The sequence below is a fragment of the Eumetopias jubatus genome, unplaced genomic scaffold (genome assembly GCF_037043125.1).
Source record: "Eumetopias jubatus isolate StellerSeaLion01/CBP00866 unplaced genomic scaffold, mEumJub1_p1.0 scaffold_9, whole genome shotgun sequence".
Lineage (NCBI taxonomy): Eukaryota > Metazoa > Chordata > Mammalia > Carnivora > Otariidae > Eumetopias > Eumetopias jubatus.
Genome location: NW_028274815.1, coordinates 126,404,541 through 126,422,781, shown reverse-complemented (window position 1 = coordinate 126,422,781; position 18,241 = coordinate 126,404,541). Strand labels below are relative to the sequence as shown.

Here is an 18,241-nt window from a genome sequence, read left to right as displayed (position 1 = left end):
CCGGCTGCGCCACCCTGCCTGACGTCCCACTCGGGTTAAGCATTGTGCTTCTGCCCAGTGGGTCTCTTTGCAGAGAGCAGCTAGAGTGGTATACAAAGTCTATAATGCTGCCATTTCACAGAAGAAAGAATGTGGAGGGGACTCTCCCACAAACATTTTACAGTGTTTACCTCATCCATATTCTGGGCTAGAGGCTTTCTAGTGTGGACTTCTATTGAATCATGATCAGTAACCGATCAGCACCACTTTACTGATGAGAAGATCGAGGCTGGGAGAGGAAACTTGCCCAAGGATGTGCGGTGGCAGAGCTGGGATTTGGAGCAAGTCTGCCTAGTTCCCTCCGCAGCAAGGCCACGTGAGCTCCTTTTCCTGGGTACTCTCTGCAATCTGAGCCCCACCTCTCTCCCACCCACCAATGCCTAGCAACCGACCATGGGGAAGATGAGGCTCTGGAAGGAGACTGATCACTGGGCTAGAGACCCTCCCCCCTAAGCTGCAATCAACAACCCCTGCCCAACCCTGACCAGGTATTAATCAATGAGAAAACGAATGGCTCCCGCTTCACAGAGCTAATGGGAGGATTCAATAGGATCATGCATGGAAAGAACTTGCCTAGTACTTAATAAGTGCTCAATTAGAGGTATCTATCGATCTTGACTCTGGGCACTTGACTTCGAGCACTGACTCTGCACAAGGCATTTTACAGTAGTGCGCTCGCTCGTTGAATCTTCCCACCTAAGAGGTGTCGGTTCTGCCCTTATCCCCAACCTATGGATGAGAAGTGAAGTCATCTGTCTAAATTTCCAGCCCCAGCCTGTCTGACTCCAAAGCCCTGCTCTCACCCAGATGCCCCTCAAGTCATGTTTTTTTGGTGCCAGGCACGAATCCAGGAGTGTCACAAATAATCCACCACTCCAGCTTCTTGCCATCTCTGCAAGACAAGGGCAAAATTATTATCCCCACTTTACAGAAGAGGAAATAAAGGCTCAGGGTGGAACAGCGATGGTTCCAAGGTCATGGAGCAAATCCACGCAGGGTCAGGGCTCCAGCCCCAGACCTCCTGCTTCCCAGCAGCCAGCCCAAGCCCCAAGTTCAATGCCAGGAGGTCTGCCTGTCCATGGCCTCCTGCTAAGCATCCATTTGGCTTCCTCAGAAACAGAGGATGCTGGTGGAGTCACAGTGGCCCTGCTTGCTCCGGGCATAACAAACCCGAGGTGACAAGAATCAGAGGGGAAATATTTATACACAGTGGCGGAGCTTGGCGAGCACCTTGGAGAAGGCTGAGCTGGGTCGGGAGCCGCCGCCTGCTGTCATACTGGATTACCTCAAAGACTCCCCAGCCACTTAGTATGCCGGCTCCTTCTCCCCGAACTTCTGAGTCATCCATTCTGCCCATGCAAACGCTCCTTCCACTGACATTATCTTTAACGTTTTGTAATCATGAAATATTAATGACCGATATTGAATTTAAAGTACAATTTGTGTCTGAATCCTTCGGTGGAAAGGGCAGTTGTAAAGGGACAGTCTTCAAAGAGATGGCGGTGCAGACTTGGAAGGCCAGTCCTGGGGTGAGGGTTCCAGGGGCCGCATCCGGCCCCCCTCCTCCAGGGTCGGCTGGCCCTAAGCTGGTCTGTAGTGGGGGAGGGGCAGGTCTCTAGCCACCAGGAACAGCAAAGAGTTAACCAGATTAGCGAGACGCTTCCCCATCTGGGTCACCCCAGGCCAAGTACGTCTTACAGCACCCCGGTTTTTCTTACAAACTACGGAGCGCTCGTCATGATTTATGTATGTATTTGTGTATTTAGTTAATCTCTTCTCCCCGGGAAGCTGTACCTTCTACGAGGGCAGGGTCTTGTCTGCATCTGCGCTATTTATACCAGGCCTGGCACTTAGTGGGCATGTGTAAATATTTACTGAACGAACCGATAAAGGCGCTGGCCCACCCAGTGAGGAAAGTAGGGTGGCATGACGCGCGAAAACGGGTCAGTTGCACCGTTCCCAGCTCTCTGCACTTGGACGGGTCACTCTCCCTTTCATTGCCTTACTTTTCTCATCTGTAAAATGGCACTGTGTTAGATGGCTGTAGATAATAATTTTTTTTAAGATTTTTATTTATTTATTTATTTGAGAAACAGAGAGCGAGCAAGAGAGAGCAAGCACGAGCAGAGGGAGAGGGAGAAGCAGACTCTCCACTGAGCAGGGAGCCCGACATGGGGCCTGATCCCAGGGCCCTGGGATCATGACCTGAGCTGAAAGCAGACGCTTTACCGACTGAGCTACCCAGATGCCCCAAAGATTATAATTTACGATATCTTTACAATAATAGCAGCTTCTGTTTGTTTGAAGCTTACGATGTGCCAGACATCATACTGAATGTTGTACATAAAGCATCTCATGTCATGTACGTTAGAATCTGTGTATGTAAAATGACTAGCATGGTTCCTGACACACGGTACTTGTGATTCATAGCCAGAGAAAAGAATCTGAGGGAAGAAGGAATGTCAGAGATGATGGACTCCAGCCCCCACCCCCACCCTCACTTCACAGCTGGGGAGACTAAGCCCAAGGAAGGGAAGCAACTGGCCCAAGTCCAGCAGTGAGGCCTTATGACTCCCAGTCCAATGCTCCTTAGGAGGACAATAGGGATGGGGGTGAGAGCTTGCAGTGGGATGAGATGCAGAGTGCTCAGTTGCCACAAGGACACCCTCCGCTCCCCACGTGTCTACCCCCAGCTAGTGTTTTCAGAGGGCCTCTCCTCACTGCCCATCCCGGTCTGGGTGCTGCGATCTGGTGGTAAGCAAGGCTCGGCCGCTGACCTCGGAGCTCACAGGTAGGCGGGGGAGAGACACATCAACAGCCAGTGACAACACGGAGCGGAAGGGGGCAGTGGGCACTCAGGAGGAGCAGGGAGGGACTTGCCTACCCAGAGGGGAAGGAGGCAAAAATCTTTCCCAAAGGAGGGGATATCTGAATTGGGTCTCAAAGGCTGAGGAAAGGGAGTTTGGGTGCTCGAGGCAGAAAGACTCAGAAGCTCAGCCGTGCGCTGGCCATTCTGAGAAACAGGGAGACTGGGGCGGGGGCAGAGGCTGGGGTGGGGGATGGCTGGAGCAGGCGAGGTGAGGTGAGCATGCAGACCCTCACTGGTTCTCTGCAGGAAGGGCCTTCAATGTCCTCTGAGGAGCCAGACATCTCCTGGAGACAACAGGGAACCAAGGCAGGTCTTGGAGCAGCAGAGTGACATGGTCAGACGTGCGGGCCCAGTGTTCACTCGTGAACAGGACGGGGCTGGCCTGGAGCAGGAGGGCACATGGGAGGCTGTGGTGAAGCCTCAGGCTTAGACAGGAGCTGGGGGTGTCAGGGCAGGGCTAGGGCGGGCAGGGAAGCTGAGTGTGGTGCCATCTGGGGAAGAGGCTTGGCACGGTCCTACACGGAAGGGGCTGCTTCAGGAGGCACTGAGCTCCCCATCGCCAGAGGTGTAAATCAGGCCTGGGCTCCTCTTGGACTGGGTAACTCCCGGAATCCTGTGGTCCCTGAGTACCCAACAGAGGCAGACCGGAATAAAGATTCTGTCGTGTCCATGGGGTCTCCAGAGGACAGCCCAGAACATCAGGACCAGCTCAGCCCTAGGAAGGAAAGCTTTCTCCCACCCCACCCCCATTCCAGAGTCCCTGATTCACCCCGAAGTCCTCCTTTACCCTTTGGAGGACTACACAACGCCCCCCCCCAACAACGAAGCCTCCGGTCTCCCCTGGGAAGCCAAAGGGATCATCAAAGCCCTGAGAGAGACAGAGAAGGGTGCCCAAACCTCCTGCTCCCACTAAAGGTGAGTGAGGACAGGGCAGGGGTCTGCAAGGAGTCCACTTTTGGCAGCCCTGACACCCCTCCCCTGGAGCGCCCCCACTTCTTCAGCCAGCTTGTCTTGGCCAGCGGGTAATTGGGATGATAAATCTTCCTGCCCAGCTGGCCAGCTCTAATCAGAGCCTGGTGTCTGGATGCAATTTAATTCTCTCGGGAAGGGGAGGAGCTGGGGGGGACTGAAAAAGAGGGTCCGCTCTGCTGCCCACCCTCCACTGCAAGTGAGTGAGAAGGAGGTGCCTCTGAGCTGCCCCCCAAGCTCTCTCCCTCCCCCGCCCCTGTCCCCTCCCCCTCTCCTTTCCCCACCAGTCCCTCCTTCCTCCCGCCACTTCTCACTCTTACTCTTGCAACCTCCCTTGCCTCCTTCTCTCTGGGCTTCTCCTTCTCTCTCTCCATTTGTTTTACTGATGAGAAAACCTTAGTCCAAAGAGAGAGGCAGGAACAGCAGCACATAGCTTGACTCTTGCCCAGATGGAGGGGCCCTGGAGGGGGTGCACCCCCTACAGAATTAGTCCACCCGAGGAGGTATTAGTCTCTCCCTGTGGCCTCCCCGGTACCCCAGCATAGTCAGGGGTGCCACAGGCAATGAAACCCATTCATTCAACAATCTTTATTAAGCACCTACTATGTGCCACGCACATAGCAGTAAACAAAATAGAAATTCTGCTTACTTTCTAGGGGGGAGACAAGTGATGAGCAAGTTAAGAGTTAAGTAAGTAAAGACATAGGGGGTGTTGGGTAAGTGCTATGGAGAGAAAGCAGGGAAGGGGGTGTCTGGTGGGATGGCAAGGGACACATTTAAAGAAGGTCATCAGGGGAGGCTCTCTGAGAAGGCATCTGGGGAAAGATCTGAAGGTGAGAATGGAGCAAACTTGGAGCAGAGCTCAAGAGAGGGGTGAGCAGGGTGCCTGGGTGGCTCAGTTGGTTAAGCAATTGCCTTCGGCTGAGGTCATGATCCCAGGGTCCTGGGATCGAGCCCCACATCGGGCTCCCTGCTCTGCGGGAAGCCTGCTTCTCCCTTTCCCACTCCCCCTGCTTGTGTTCCCTCTCTCACTGTCTCTCTCTCTGTCAAATAAATAAATAAAATCTTAAAAAAAAAAAAAAGAGAGAGGGGCTGAGGGACAAGGCCAGGGAGCTAGCTGGAAGATCATGTGCATGTGGGCATGTGGGCATGCAGGACTTGGGCTAATATTCTGGTGGCCGGGGACTGAGGCAGTCAGGGAGACCTTCCAGGAGGAGGCAGAGACATTTGTTAGGACGTTTAGGACGCTGAGGCAAGTGGGACTCTGACAGCTAAAGATGGCAAGAAAGGCAGTACCATCTGATGATTAGAAACTCCCCCTCTGGAACCAGACCCGGGTTCGAGTCCCAGATTGATCAGTTGTTCCCTACGAGACCTTGGGCAAGTTCCTTACCTCTCTGAACGGGTTTCCTCCTCAGTAAAATGTCAATAATACTAGTCTCCACCTCCCACAAAGGTTGACAGGAGGAAACGGGGCAGCACAGAGCCTGGCCCACAGCACATGCCTCGCATGTGTTTGCTGATGTCTTTCTGGGAAGGAGCACGTTCCTAGCAGTGCCCTTAACAGAGTCACCAGGCCAGCTCCCATTTCCTCTTCCCTTCCCAGTGGCCCCCCAGCCCTCCAAGCCTAGTTTGGTTGAGATACCAGGTGAGTACCTGCCAGGGGCTGGGGTCTTCCTTGGAAGGGATCCAGAGTCTCATTATCTACAGCCTCTTCCTCTTCTCCCGGGTGTTTGCATATGCTGTCCCCATTCCCTGGGGCACTCTTTCCCTCGCATGCCGGTCACCTGATTCCTTCCTAGTTGGATCTCAGCCTAAAGGTCACTTACCCCAGGGAAAACATCCCTGCACCCACCCTGCTCTTGAACCTTTATCTCTTAGCTCTTGTCAGAGTCTGGAGTACTGTCTGTCCCTGCCTCAAGACCGAGAGACCGTTATAGGTCTTGCTCACTGTTATGTCCTTGGCACAAAGGAGGCGCTCAATTCCTAATCATCAGCAAAATCCAGCAGCCTCAGCTCCAAATGGCCCAGTCCGATCCCCTGGCCGTTATACGTCAGGGTCTCCAAGGCCCAGAGAAGGTAGGAGACCTGCCCACGGTGCACAGCAGTGCTCCCGCCCCTGGTCCAGGGGCCCACTGAACAGCCCACCTCCTCGGGCCCCAGGCCCCCAGGGTTTCACCTGCCACCTTCCTGGATTCCTAGCGAGGTAGCTCAGAGAGGGAGCCCCAGGCCGAAGCACGTTTAATTTTCATCTAGGAACTGGTTAAGGCTGCAGGCCTGCTCAGCTCTGGGCTGTCAATCAGCCTTCCTCAAGGCTGCATCAATTAGTTTAAAAATATTGAATGCAATTTTGCCTGACACAACATATTGCAGCTACTGCAAAATATAATTTATTTTAGAAGAAGAAATAATTAAACTAATTTGCATGTCAGTCAGCTGAACTGAGATGCCAAGAGGGGGGTTGGGACCCATGAGGAACCCAGCCCTGGGAGAGGGCACCTGCTGCTGGGCTTTGGGGAAGGGCCACTTGGACCTGGGTCCGAGCAGTAGCTGGTGCTAGATGGACAGATACCCAGGCAGCAGGAGGGCCTACTGGCCTTGGATCTAGACCAAGCATTGGCCGTAGAGGCAGGAGACCCAGGACCCAACCCAGCTCTGTGCTGACTCCCTTATGGCTCTGGGCGAGGTCCTGGCCCTCTCTGGGCCTCAGTTTTCTCATCTACAAAATGGGTTTAACAAGACCTCCTTTACAGGTTGTTTTGAGAATCAAATGAGGTCATAGATAAGAAAGTTTGTTATTGATTGGAAAGTCCTGCGCAGGGTGAAGATTAATTAATTGATGGAGTCTTTGTTTTATCCCAGAAACATTTAAGACGGTAAACTTATGAATTAATTATTAACAGTGATCACAAATGTGGCTAACTGTGATCAGGAGGGGTTTAAAGGAAGTCCACCAGAAGTAAGATAACAGGTTGGACTCCCCCACCTGCCAGTGGTTGGCAATCCCCCGCCACATATTAGATTCCTACAGCCATTAAAAAACCTCAGTGACCACGCCTTGGGCATCACTGTGTTTCAAAGCCTTCCCAGGTGATTCTTTTTTTTTTTTTTAAAGATTTTATTTATTTATTTGACAGAGAGAGAGAGACAGCGAGAGCAGGAACACAAGCAGGGGGAGTGGGAGAGGGAGAAGCAGGCGTCCCGCAGAGCAGGGAGCCCGATGTGGGACTCGATCCCAGGACCCTGGGATCATGACCTGAGCCGAAGGCAGACGCTTAACGACTGAGCCACCCAGGCGCCCATTCCCAGGTGATTCTAACGTGCAGCCAGGCTGGACGCCACTGCGATGTCATGGGCACACAGGCTCTGGGGGTTCCAGGCCAGCCCCAAATCCAGGGGTCCCTGGGATCAGTTCTGCCGGTGGTAACTTGGCAACATAGAGGCACACCCCTTCCCTGCTCACTCAGCTGCCCCACCTCTGAGACCTGGGATCCACAGCCATGCCAAAGGGTTCAGGGCTTTCCCAGGAGGTGACCTGTAGCATTTTTAAAAAGGAGGTAAGAGGGGTGCCTGGGTGGCTCAGTCGGTGAAGCGTCTGACTCTTGGTTTCAGCTCAGGTCATGATCTCAGGGTCATGAGATCGAGCCCCACGTCGGACTCTGCACTGGGCGAGGAGCCTGCTTCAGTCTCTCTCTCCCTCTCCCTCGGCCCCACCCCTCCTCGAAAAAATAAAATAAAATAATAAAAGAGGAGGCAGGACAACAACGAAAAGGTAATTATGTGAGGTGAAGGATGTGTTAGCTAACCTGATTGTGGGAAACATCCCACAATATATATGTGTATAAAATCATTACATTGCACACCTTATATCACGTTGTCAATCCTATCTCAATAAAGCTAGAAATTAAAAAAAAAAAAAAAAGAGCAGCTAGAAGAGGCCCAGCAGATTGTAAAGGAATGGCTCAATAGTGGGGGTCTCGCCAGTAGTGGACCCGGCCCCCCTGCAGCATGTCCCCCTCAGAGGAGCTGGCCCTGCTCTGGGGTCGCCCTTTTGCATGGCACATAGGCCCCTGCGCCCCCTCCCTCTGCCTCAGCGGGGAGAGAGGTGCCTGGTCCTGGCAGCGGGCCTCACCCTCCCCACCTCCCCTCCTCCCAAACACACCCACCTTCTGTCTGTTTAAGTTCTTCAGCAACACACTTTTAAAAATAACGGCTTGCCCGGCATTCCCAGTCACGACTCCGATCTCCCGCCCCCAGAAAAGCCCCCTCTAATCACTGAAGCGGCAGATCTGGGTGAGCTGAGAAGATAAGGTGCCCCTGGCTAAGGGGAGCTCCAGAGAGGGGTTGGGGGTCTGCGTTAATTAAGGACTCGCCCCCCTCCCATCCCTGACCCCAGGAGGTGGCTCCACCTGCCCCCGGATCCCATTTCTCCTTATCAACACACACGCAGCTGCAGGCCAGGGCGGCCCTGATCAGAGAAAGAGGCAGCCCACCAGCCCCATTCCCCCCAGAACTCATGGGGTTCCTGGCTGCTGGGAAGCTTCCAGGCTGCCCCCAAAAGAGCTCCCTGCCCGCCAGGTTAGATGCCTAGCCACCCTGCTTGGAAGAGGGTGGCTTCCTCTCCCGGTCCTTGAGGTTGCTGGTGGATAGAACTTGTCGGTAACGAACTCATGACTAAGATAGCTGAGAGCAGGGCACCAATGAGCACCCAAGAGGTCCAGGGGGCAAGGGACAGAAAAGGCCAACATTCCAGGTACTGCTCAGAGAGGGCAGGCTGGGACAAGCTATCCTTCAATCACTTGATGTCATTGCTGAAAGGACACTTCAAGGATGTCTGTTTATTTAACAAATCCTTATATAGCACTTGTTATGTGTTATATACACAGTTTAAAAAAATGCTTCCCAGATAGGAACTCAATCTTTCCTCTTAACCAACCCATTACTAGTAGCTCCATGTTGCCGGTGAGAAAACAGAGGCACCGAGAGGCCAAGTAACCTGGCATAGACCACACAGCTACTAAGTGGCAGAGTTGAGATCAGAACAACTTGCCTCGGAGACTTTACTCTTAATCACTGTGCTCCGTTCATTTTCCAAATGTGGAAAGGGATATCAGGGAGGGAGGACCAAACACTGGGTCAAGGACAGAGCCATGCCTGGAACTCAAGCCTCTTTCCATCCATGTTCTTCCAGGCTTCATTCATTCGTTCAACAGATGTATTAGAACTTACTCTGTGCTGTATCCCACAATGCTGGAACCTGGGGGTCAATACATCAGGGACCTTGACCTCAAAGACATCACAGGTGGGGGTGTCATGGTTTTGCTGAAGACCCTGGCCAAGACCCACATCCAGTGGACTTGTCTTGCCCTCTCAGAATCAGGTCTTAAAAGAGCAGAGGTTTGAGAGCCTAGTTGCCAACTGACCAGTTCTTTAAAGTTTCTCACGCTTTGTTTCTCTTCTGCAATGTGGAGATAGAAATTGACCCAAGCACAAATTGACCCAAGCACAGGATTTCCACATGGATACCTGAAATGATGGATGTGGATGCTCCGGGTGCGTTCTGCGCCCTTGATGGTGATGGGATGTCGAGAATAGGATGTTGGTTGATGGCAGTGGTGATGATCGTGTTGCCGGAGGTGGGAGCGGGGGTAGCTATGTGATGGTGACGTGGGTGTTTATGGGGGTGGGTAACGGTAGTAAGGGCGGGGCTGGTAATGGTGTTTGTGGTAGAGAGAGTGACCGCATGGGTGGTGATGATGGTGGTGGTAAGGGCGCTGATTAGGGATGGCCTTGGTGTTCGTGATAATAGAGTTGAGGACGGTGGTGCCTTAGGTAGGGCAGTGGGGACACCATCATTCCGATGGCAATGGTCTAATGGCGAAGCCAGCAGGCTGGTGACTGCGAGAGTGGTGGGATTGGAGATGGTGGTACTGGTGGTCATGTTGGTACAAGGACAATGCTAATGAGGGCAGTGGAAACAGGACTGGTGACGGTGATGGCGAAAGTAGTGGTGGGGATGGTGTTGACGACAGTGCCAGGTGGCACTGGGGGTGATGGTGGTGGAGGCAGTGGTGGTCATGCAGGGACGGTGGTGGTGACGGTGACAGCAGTGATGGTGGTGACCCCGTCATGCCCGCTGTCCTCAGTGCTAATCCTGTTCCCTGCCGGGTCAACCCACAGATCTCTCAGTGTGACCCTGCTGCCTCTCCTTGTCCTCATGGCAGATGGGGGGTTGTCTAGGTCTCACACTTGATGCTGCTCACCCCGCTCCTGTGCTCTCACTGCAGACAATCATGCCCAGCTCTCCCGGGCATCCCTAAGGATCCGAATCCTGGATGTGAACGACAATCCCCCAGAGCTGGCCACTCCCTACGAGGCAGCCGTGTGTGAGGACGCGAAGCCAGGACAGGTACGTGGAGGGGCTGGGGCCTGGGGGTTCTTGGGACTGGCTGGGACACCCTCTACCCAGGTCCAGTGTGGACTAGGCCTCACATCATCTCCCTGCCCCATCCTCCCCCTTCAGCTGATCCAGACCATCAGCGTGGTGGACAGAGATGAGCCTCAGGGTGGGCACCGCTTTTATTTCCGCCTGGTGCCCGAAGCTCCCAGCAACCCTCACTTCTCCTTGCTTGATATCCAAGGTGAGTTACCTTGGTGAGTTACCACCAAATCCTAGGATGCACGAGGGAGGGGCCTAGCCTCCTCCCCTCCCCTTCCCGTATTACCAGTGGAGAGACTGAGGCACCCAGAGAGCCAGTGTTGGGTCCAAGATCACACAGAAAATCTGGGTCAAGCTAGAGCTGTTCCCCAGCCCACTGGCCAAACCCTGAAGAACAAGCCAGGGGCGGGTGGGCGGAGTGGAGAGGGGGCACCCCAAGAGAAGAGAATGGAAAGATACAGGGAGGGAACAGATGAGGAGTAGGTGGGCCAGAGTCCTGGATGGAAAGAGCCCCCTGGTCTAACTGAAGATTGAAATAAGTCACGTGCGCACACTCCCACCCTTCAGTTTAAAAAGCGCTGTATTCCACTCATGTTTCCCTTTGCATCCTCACGGCCACCCTAGGGGGTGGTTTCCTTACCCCTCCCCCTATTTTACGCGTGATAAAACGGAGACTCTAGGAGGAAAGGGACCCACCCAGGGCCGTATGGGGAGTCAGCGGCAGGCTGGGAATCCAACCCACCCCTGTCTCAGATCCAGAGTGCTTCCTGCTTTCGCTCTCTTGCCACCTTGAAAGGGACTGCCCTGCCCAGCCTGAGCTGATCCCACTGTGAGATGTGCCCCAGCAAGTTCCTCAAGAGGCCGAAGTCTGAGCCTTCGAGCACTGAACTGGGGGTGGGGGGGCGTCAGTGGATTGGGAGTGAGGGCCCTGGGTCCCAGGCCAGGCTCAGCTGGGGGCTTTCTGTGCAGCCCCAGCAAGGTCTGCACTTCCTAAGCCTCCATTTTGTCATCTGTAAAATGGGGCTAAAAGGGCCTGCCCCTGAGATGGCTAGGTGGCCCCAGCAAGATGAGGGTATATTGTTAGTACCTGGAACACGTCATCTCCTGCATTCAGCAATTATTTACTGAAACACGGTGCCTCTATATCAGGCACTGTTCTGGGCCCTGAAATACAGTGGCAAACAAGACAAAATCCCTGCCCTCATGGAGGTGACATTCTGGTGAGGGGAGGTAGAAATCAGACAAGTGAATAGTATGTTGGGGCTGCTAAGTGGCTGGAGGGTAGATAATGCAATCGCAACAAGAGTCTAGACTTGATTTTGTTCAGTGCTGGGCCCCGAGTGCCTAGAGCAGTGCCTGGCACATAGTGGGTGTTCCATAAAATGTGTTAAACAAAACAGGGGAAAATAAAGCAGAGTGACAATAGGAGCTATTTTAAATAAAGGGGCCTGGGAAACCATCTCTGAAGGAATCAATAGTGAGTATAACTCTAAAGGAAATTAGGGAGTGAGCCATGCTGATAACTGGATCAAGAATGATCCAGGTGGAGGGAACAGCAAGTGCAAAGCCCTGAGGTGCGAGCAGGCCCAGGATGTCCAAGGAACAGGGGGCCTGCGTGGTTGGAATGAGTGGATACCAGGACTATGAGATCAGGTCATGGTGGTTCTTTCTGACCCTGGAACAGGTCTGGGATCACCCCCAAGATCCTTACAACCCTTCCCTCCAAAAGGAGGGACCTCAGTGGCCTCCGAAGCCAGGCCCTCTGTATTTCCGAGAGTAATATTAAAAATATTTCACAACCAGTGCAGTTCAGATGACCAACCGAAAGGGACACTGACCATAAATAACCTGGAGCAGGCCCCTGGAGCCCCCACTGTGCCAGGCTTTACCCCCTTAGTGGCTTGATTGTGTCAAAGTTGGGGGTGGGCACGGGGGGAAGGCTGAGGCAGCAGGAAGGACTTGGGCCTCATAGCGTCAGAGCTATTTAGACCTTTTTGGAAGCATTTCAATGCTTTAACAACCGGTAGTACCTTGCCCACGCATTATTCCAGTGGTATCCTGAGTTGGCCCCAGGAGATACAAACAGCCCCGCCTTGACCTCGCCAAGTTCACAAGTCTTTCCAACCCGAGGGCCTGAAGTTCTGTCCCAACTGCCTCTCTTTGATGGGGAGCCGCCAGGTGCTCCCATCCTGCGTGACCCCCCTGGAAGGAGCTCCAGGAGCGAGGGTGGCAGCCGTGTGCTAAGCTCAGCACAGCCGTGGAAGGGCTCCTCTGCCAGGCCCCTAGCCCCTTCCCACGGCCTGCCAAGCCCCCTCCTCCTCACCATATAAATATCCTGGGTGACAAACAGCTACCCCAACCCATCTGTTTCTCTGTACACATTTGTAGCCAGTTTGGAAACGTGATTTATAAATATTGCTTTTGCAGCCAGGGATTGACACTGATGTATGTCAGGCCAGATGGATGGATACAATGCTGGGTGCAGTTCCTGCCTGGAAGGGTGGGGAAAGGGGCTGGGGTGACCAGCAGCTTCCCCAGGTGAAGCCAGCCGCTGCCCCGGAGGGCTGCTCGGGAGGTTCAGGGATGGTGCCCAGGGATCCCCTTTGGTCAGGTGGAGGAGTGGCACGGACCAGAGCTCTGAGAACATATGCCTCCATGGCCAAAGGCGGCAACCCTGAGAAACAAACATCGCCTCTCCACTCCTCTGTTCTTGCTTGGGAATTTGAGGCTGAGCCAGAGCCAGCCACTCATTTTTCAAATCTGTCTACTTCTCTGTGCTTCTACTACTACTATCCTCTCACACCTCAGACACACATCTTCCTAACTCATCTTCCACATCCACTCTCGTGTTTTAGATTAGAAACGCCCTTGCCTAGAATGGAGGCTCAGCAAGGGCAGGGACTATGTCTGTCTTATTCATGCTCTAGCTTCAGGGGCTAGGATAATCCTCACATCCAGAGGGTGTGAATGGATGATTTGTCGCCCGGTCTCTTCTTGGCTTAAAACCCACCAATCGATGGCCTCCCGTTGCTTTTAAGAAAATAACCCCAATTCCTTACTATGGCCTCTAAGACTTTCCATGATGAGCCCCTGCCGCACCCTGCCCCGGTTTGACCTTGACTCACTCTAGCCATCACCTTCATCCCTCCAGTCACAAAGGACTGCTTTAGTTCCTTGAGCATAATGATGCTTCTTCCAACCTCTAGGCCTTTGCATCGGCTGTCCCCTCTCCTTGAACTCATCATTCAGGACTAGGCAATAATATCACTTCTTCCGAGAAGATCTCCCTGACCTCTCTCAGACTAAGTCAGGTCCTCTGTTAGGTGCTCTTCCTGTACTTTTCCTTCTTAGCACTCACCATGGTTTGCAATTGTAGACTAAATTGTGGGTTTATTCAATTAACATTTGTCTCTCACATTAGAATATAAGCTCACATCCAGGAGTATGGTTGGTTTAGCTCCCCACTGTTTTCTCCCTGCGACTAGAATGGTGCCTAGGACATAGTAGTTACTCAATAAAGATTTATTGGATGGCTGGATGGATGGAGGATGGATGGATGGATGGATGGGTGGTTGGAGGATGGATGGATGGATGGATGGATGGATGGATGGAGGATGGATGGATGAGGGATGGATAGATGGTTGGATGGATGGATGGATGGTTGAGGGATGGATAGATGGATGGTTTGATGGGTGAATGGGAAAAAGAGCTACGTCACCAATTCACTGGATAAATTCAGACAAGCCACTTCTCTCTGAACCTCAATTTCCACACGTATAAAATGGAAATAATGTCACAACTCTTGGTGGTTGGGACAATTAAATATCACTATCTATTTAAAGCATCCACACAGTCCTTGATGCATAGAAAGCCTGTAGTCAGAGCAGAAGAGTCCCACATCATTCCCTTTCCCTCATCTTGCTCTTGAGTCTCCTTTCCTCCCCTTGGGAAGGCAGATATTTTCACAGCCGGCATTGATTTACCCTTTGACAGGCAGCTGAAGCCAGAGATTGAGGAGCTGACCCGGGACAACAGTTACCCCAAAAGTTGCAGTTCATTCAAGGGTCATTCTTCAGGTCTGGCTTGGTGCCAGGGCAGAGACAGGCACACGCTAACCTAACGCAATGTGACAAGCACTATAGCAGAAATGTGCGTGGCACCTGCATAGTCAGAGCAGGGTGGGGGAAGCCATAAATCCTTCCTTCCCAGGGAAGCGGAGAAAGGAGGCCACAGAAAGGAGGTGACATTTAGCTGGAGCGTGACAGATGAGGAATTTGCCCAGCAGGAAGGTGGGGAGGGTGTTCCCACTAGCGGGAACGAGGTGAGGAGAGGCAGGGCAGCCTACACGGAGAGCAGGCCCATGGTGCAGCGCAGGGAACGTGGGGGTGGGGCACGACCAAAAGAACAGCCAGCATTTATGGGGAATTTCCAGGGGCTGGGACCCATTCTGAGGGTTAGGCATGAATTTCACCATAATCCTCACGCTGATGTGCTACTGTTTTCCTCAGTTACAGGTGAGAAAACTGAGGTCCAGGGAAACTAAGTGAGCTCCCAAGCGAGTAAATGATCGACTAGGCATGATTTTTTTTTTAACATTTTAATGGAGATTTTCAAATGCGTGTAAAAGTAGATAGAATAATATCACAAAACGTCATGATACCATCACATGAGCTTCAACCCATGACCAATCTTGTTTGAGCTGGACCTCAAGTTCACGTCACAGATGTGTTCAAGGTCACAAGTCAGCTCTTTTCTCCTGCACTGTGTCCACGACTGGGGGAGGCCCGGAACTGATTTGGGTTGACGGGCCACAGAGCTGGGGAAGGGACCCAGCCTACTGAAGTCTGAGGGCAGAGAGACTAGACGGAAGGCCGTGAGGGCAGGAGGAGGACTCAGGAGGGAAGCCTGGACCCCCCCACAGGACGGCCGGGCACCCTGGTGTGGAGCTGGCTGTGAAGGGTGGGGGTAGCAGCCAGCCTGGCTCAGAGTAGGAGCCTCCACACTGGCATCAAAATGATGGAGGCTCAGGGATGGCCTGACCCATACAGGAGAGGGTGGGAGAGGCAGGAAGGGCAGGGGAAAGTGGGCACCACCTGTCGCCAAAGCCCATGCTCCGAGACCAGAGAGCCACCTGAGTCCTACCTGGCATTCCCAGCAGCTGACTGAAGTGGTGTCATGAGTATGACTTGTGTTAGTTCACTGTCCTCTCTGGTCGCACATGTAGGAAGGAGACCCTGGTGCACGCGAATCCCTCATCAGGCCCCAGGGGCCGTGCCCCAAGCCCTCCAGGCTCAGCCTCTTAGACTCCCGACAGAAAGCTCCCTCAGCCAAACCCAGGTGCCAGAGAAGACATTCCCAGTCTTCTCTGTGACCCAGGACTTGTCAGGGGCCCAGTAAGCCATAACCCAAGGACCCCAGGACCCCAGAGTCAGGGTGCATTGGGTAGCTGGGGTAGAACAAAAGAAGGCCACTGAGATGAACGAGGGAAAAAATTAACATAGCCGGGGACAGGACCTTGGCCCAGCTGGGGACAAAACCTTGGAATAGCTGAAAACAGAATCTTGAGACAGCTGGGAATAGCATCTTGTGACAGCTAAGGACAGAACTGTGGGCTACACGGCTGGGAGCAGGTTTGTCAGGCAGCTGGGGGCAGAAGCTGCGGAGATTGGGGAGCAGATCCATGGGTCACCCGGGAGGCAGGAGCTCGGGGTGAAGGGCGGCAAATCCCGAGGGGGCATCAGGAGGTGGCTGGGACAGGGGAGGCCGACCCGCCTCACCTGCCACTCCCTCTTTCCGGAGCAGACAATACGGCGGCGGTGCACACGCAGCACCTGGGCTTCAACCGGCAGGAGCAAGACGTGTTCTTCCTGCCCATCCTGGTGGTGGACAGCGGGCCGCCCACGCTGAGCAGCACGGGCACGCTCACCATCCGCATTTGCGGCTGTGACAGCTCGGGGACCATCCAGTCCTGCAACACCACAGCCTTCGTCATGGCCACTTCCCTGAGCCCCGGCGCCCTCATCGCGCTCCTGGTCTGCGTCCTCATCCTGGTCGGTGAGTCCGGCCAGAGCCACACCCCCGCCCCGCTGGCCTTCACCTTGGGGCCCTGGATGTCCTTCCTGGGAACCCCCGTGGGGGCCTCAGCTTCCCTCTCCCACCAGGAAGGGCGGCCCAAATGATGTCCGAGCTCTACCGTGTGGGTCCCGTGACAAGTCTTCTAAGAACCGAGCAGCTCCACCACCAGTTCCAGAAAATGTCAGCCCCACCTGACACTCCTTGCATGCTGGCCACACTCTACATTTTTAAAAACAAGCATATTATTTTAAAAATCTCTCATGTCCACCGTCCTTTTTTATTCTCCATGTAGGACTTTTAGTAAAGTCCTTCTAGTGAAAAAAGGCTCTTGTGTTCCTCACAACCATGAAGCCAGGTGTATCATCCCCATTTTTCCGAGGAGGAAAGTGAGGCTCGCAGGGGTTAAGTGGCTTGTATAAGGGTACATAGTCTTCCAACTTGACATCAGGCCTCCTCACCCTGTGTTCCCTTTTACTACGCCACCTGCTATGAATCTCAGCTGGGGCAAAACCCCGGTGGCAGCTGGGGCAAAATCTTAAGACATTTGGGGAGGCAAAATCTACTCCGGCAGCAACCCCATCAGCAGCCAGTGGAACCCACAAAGTGTCGCCAGTGAAGAGGTCAAGTTCTAGGAGCTAAGCTGGATTCCAGTGGCCATAAATCCACCTCCCCCTGTTGCAGCAGAAAGGCCTCACCTCTGCTCTGGCTGCTGGACTTCAGCGACCAGCCAGAGCGCGGGGAACCCAAGAGTGGTCCAGATTGCAGATACCAGCTCTGCTCAGTTCCCTGGGAGATGTCAGCCGCCTGACCCCTGCCACTGGCGTGGTGGCCACTGTCCACCCCACCGAGAACCTGCCAGTTGCCAAGCCGCAACTCCTCGGGTCCCTGCAGAGGCCCTGGGCAGGCTCCTCCTAGCTGCGAGGCCCGGGCCCCCCTTCTCTCCCCTCCCCAGCCCATGGCTCAGAAGCCCTTTTTCCAGAGGGTGCACTTTACAGCGGTTTCATTTTCTGAGGCAGTGCAAACAAATTTCTGCCTAATTGCCCACAAACGAAGAAAGTGCACATCAGTGCTCTAAAGGTGACGGGCGGAATCGCTGATCAGGCCTGGCACATCTGTTGCCTGCCGCCCGCACTCCCCACCATCTGCTCTCTCGGGCATCCCCCTCTGCAGCTCCCAGCCTCCGCTCCGAAAGCTGTCCATCCATCTTTCCCACTTCTCTCCTGACACCTTCCCTCCCTCCGGACCTGTTCCCGGGCCCCACCCCCTTCCCTGTCATGTGCCACCTTGTTAGGTCATGGGCTGGAACCCGGCCCCATGGCCCTAGCAGCTGGCTCTGGCCACTGGCCTGGCTGGAGATGTTAGGAGCAACAAGAAGAATCCAGTGCCTGGCATGGTACCCAGCGTGCGTCTCTCCATCCACCCACTCACCTACCCATTTAATCCTCTCAGTGGTTCATCAGCTCCTTATTTATCCATCCAGCGAGTCCCCCCGCCCCAACCCCATGTGCTAAACTATTGCAGGGGCTGGGATCCATCCACGAACAAAAAAAACCCACAAAGCCCTGAGTAACAGGAAAGTTAGGGTTGCCATCACAGAGATGGGGGAGACGGAGGGCAGGGAAGGGGGAAGATTATTTCAAGGTTAGACGTGTTCAGTGTGAGATTCTCTTGGTCAGCCCAGAAGACTTGTTGAGGAAACTGGACGGATGATCTAGGTTTCAGGGGAGAAGTAAGTCCAAGCTGAAGGCTGAGATGTGGGCGCGGTCAGCCTCGAAATGGACTGCAGGATAGCCCCCACAGAGGGGTGTGGATAAGGCCCAAGGACCAAATCCAGGGACGGCTGATGTTAA

General features: G+C 53.8%; 1 protein-coding gene across 1 annotated transcript in view; it reads left to right on the top strand.

Annotated features, from left to right (window-relative positions):
• Nucleotides 1–18,241, top strand: part of CDH22 (cadherin 22) — a 66,598-nt gene that overhangs the window by 46,740 nt on the left and 1,617 nt on the right. The window contains exons 8-10 of the mRNA XM_028122059.2: nt 10,165–10,286; nt 10,401–10,518; nt 16,119–16,370. Coding sequence (XP_027977860.1) covers nt 10,165–10,286; nt 10,401–10,518; nt 16,119–16,370 — 492 coding nt within the window. The remainder of the gene's footprint in view (nt 1–10,164; nt 10,287–10,400; nt 10,519–16,118; nt 16,371–18,241) is intronic.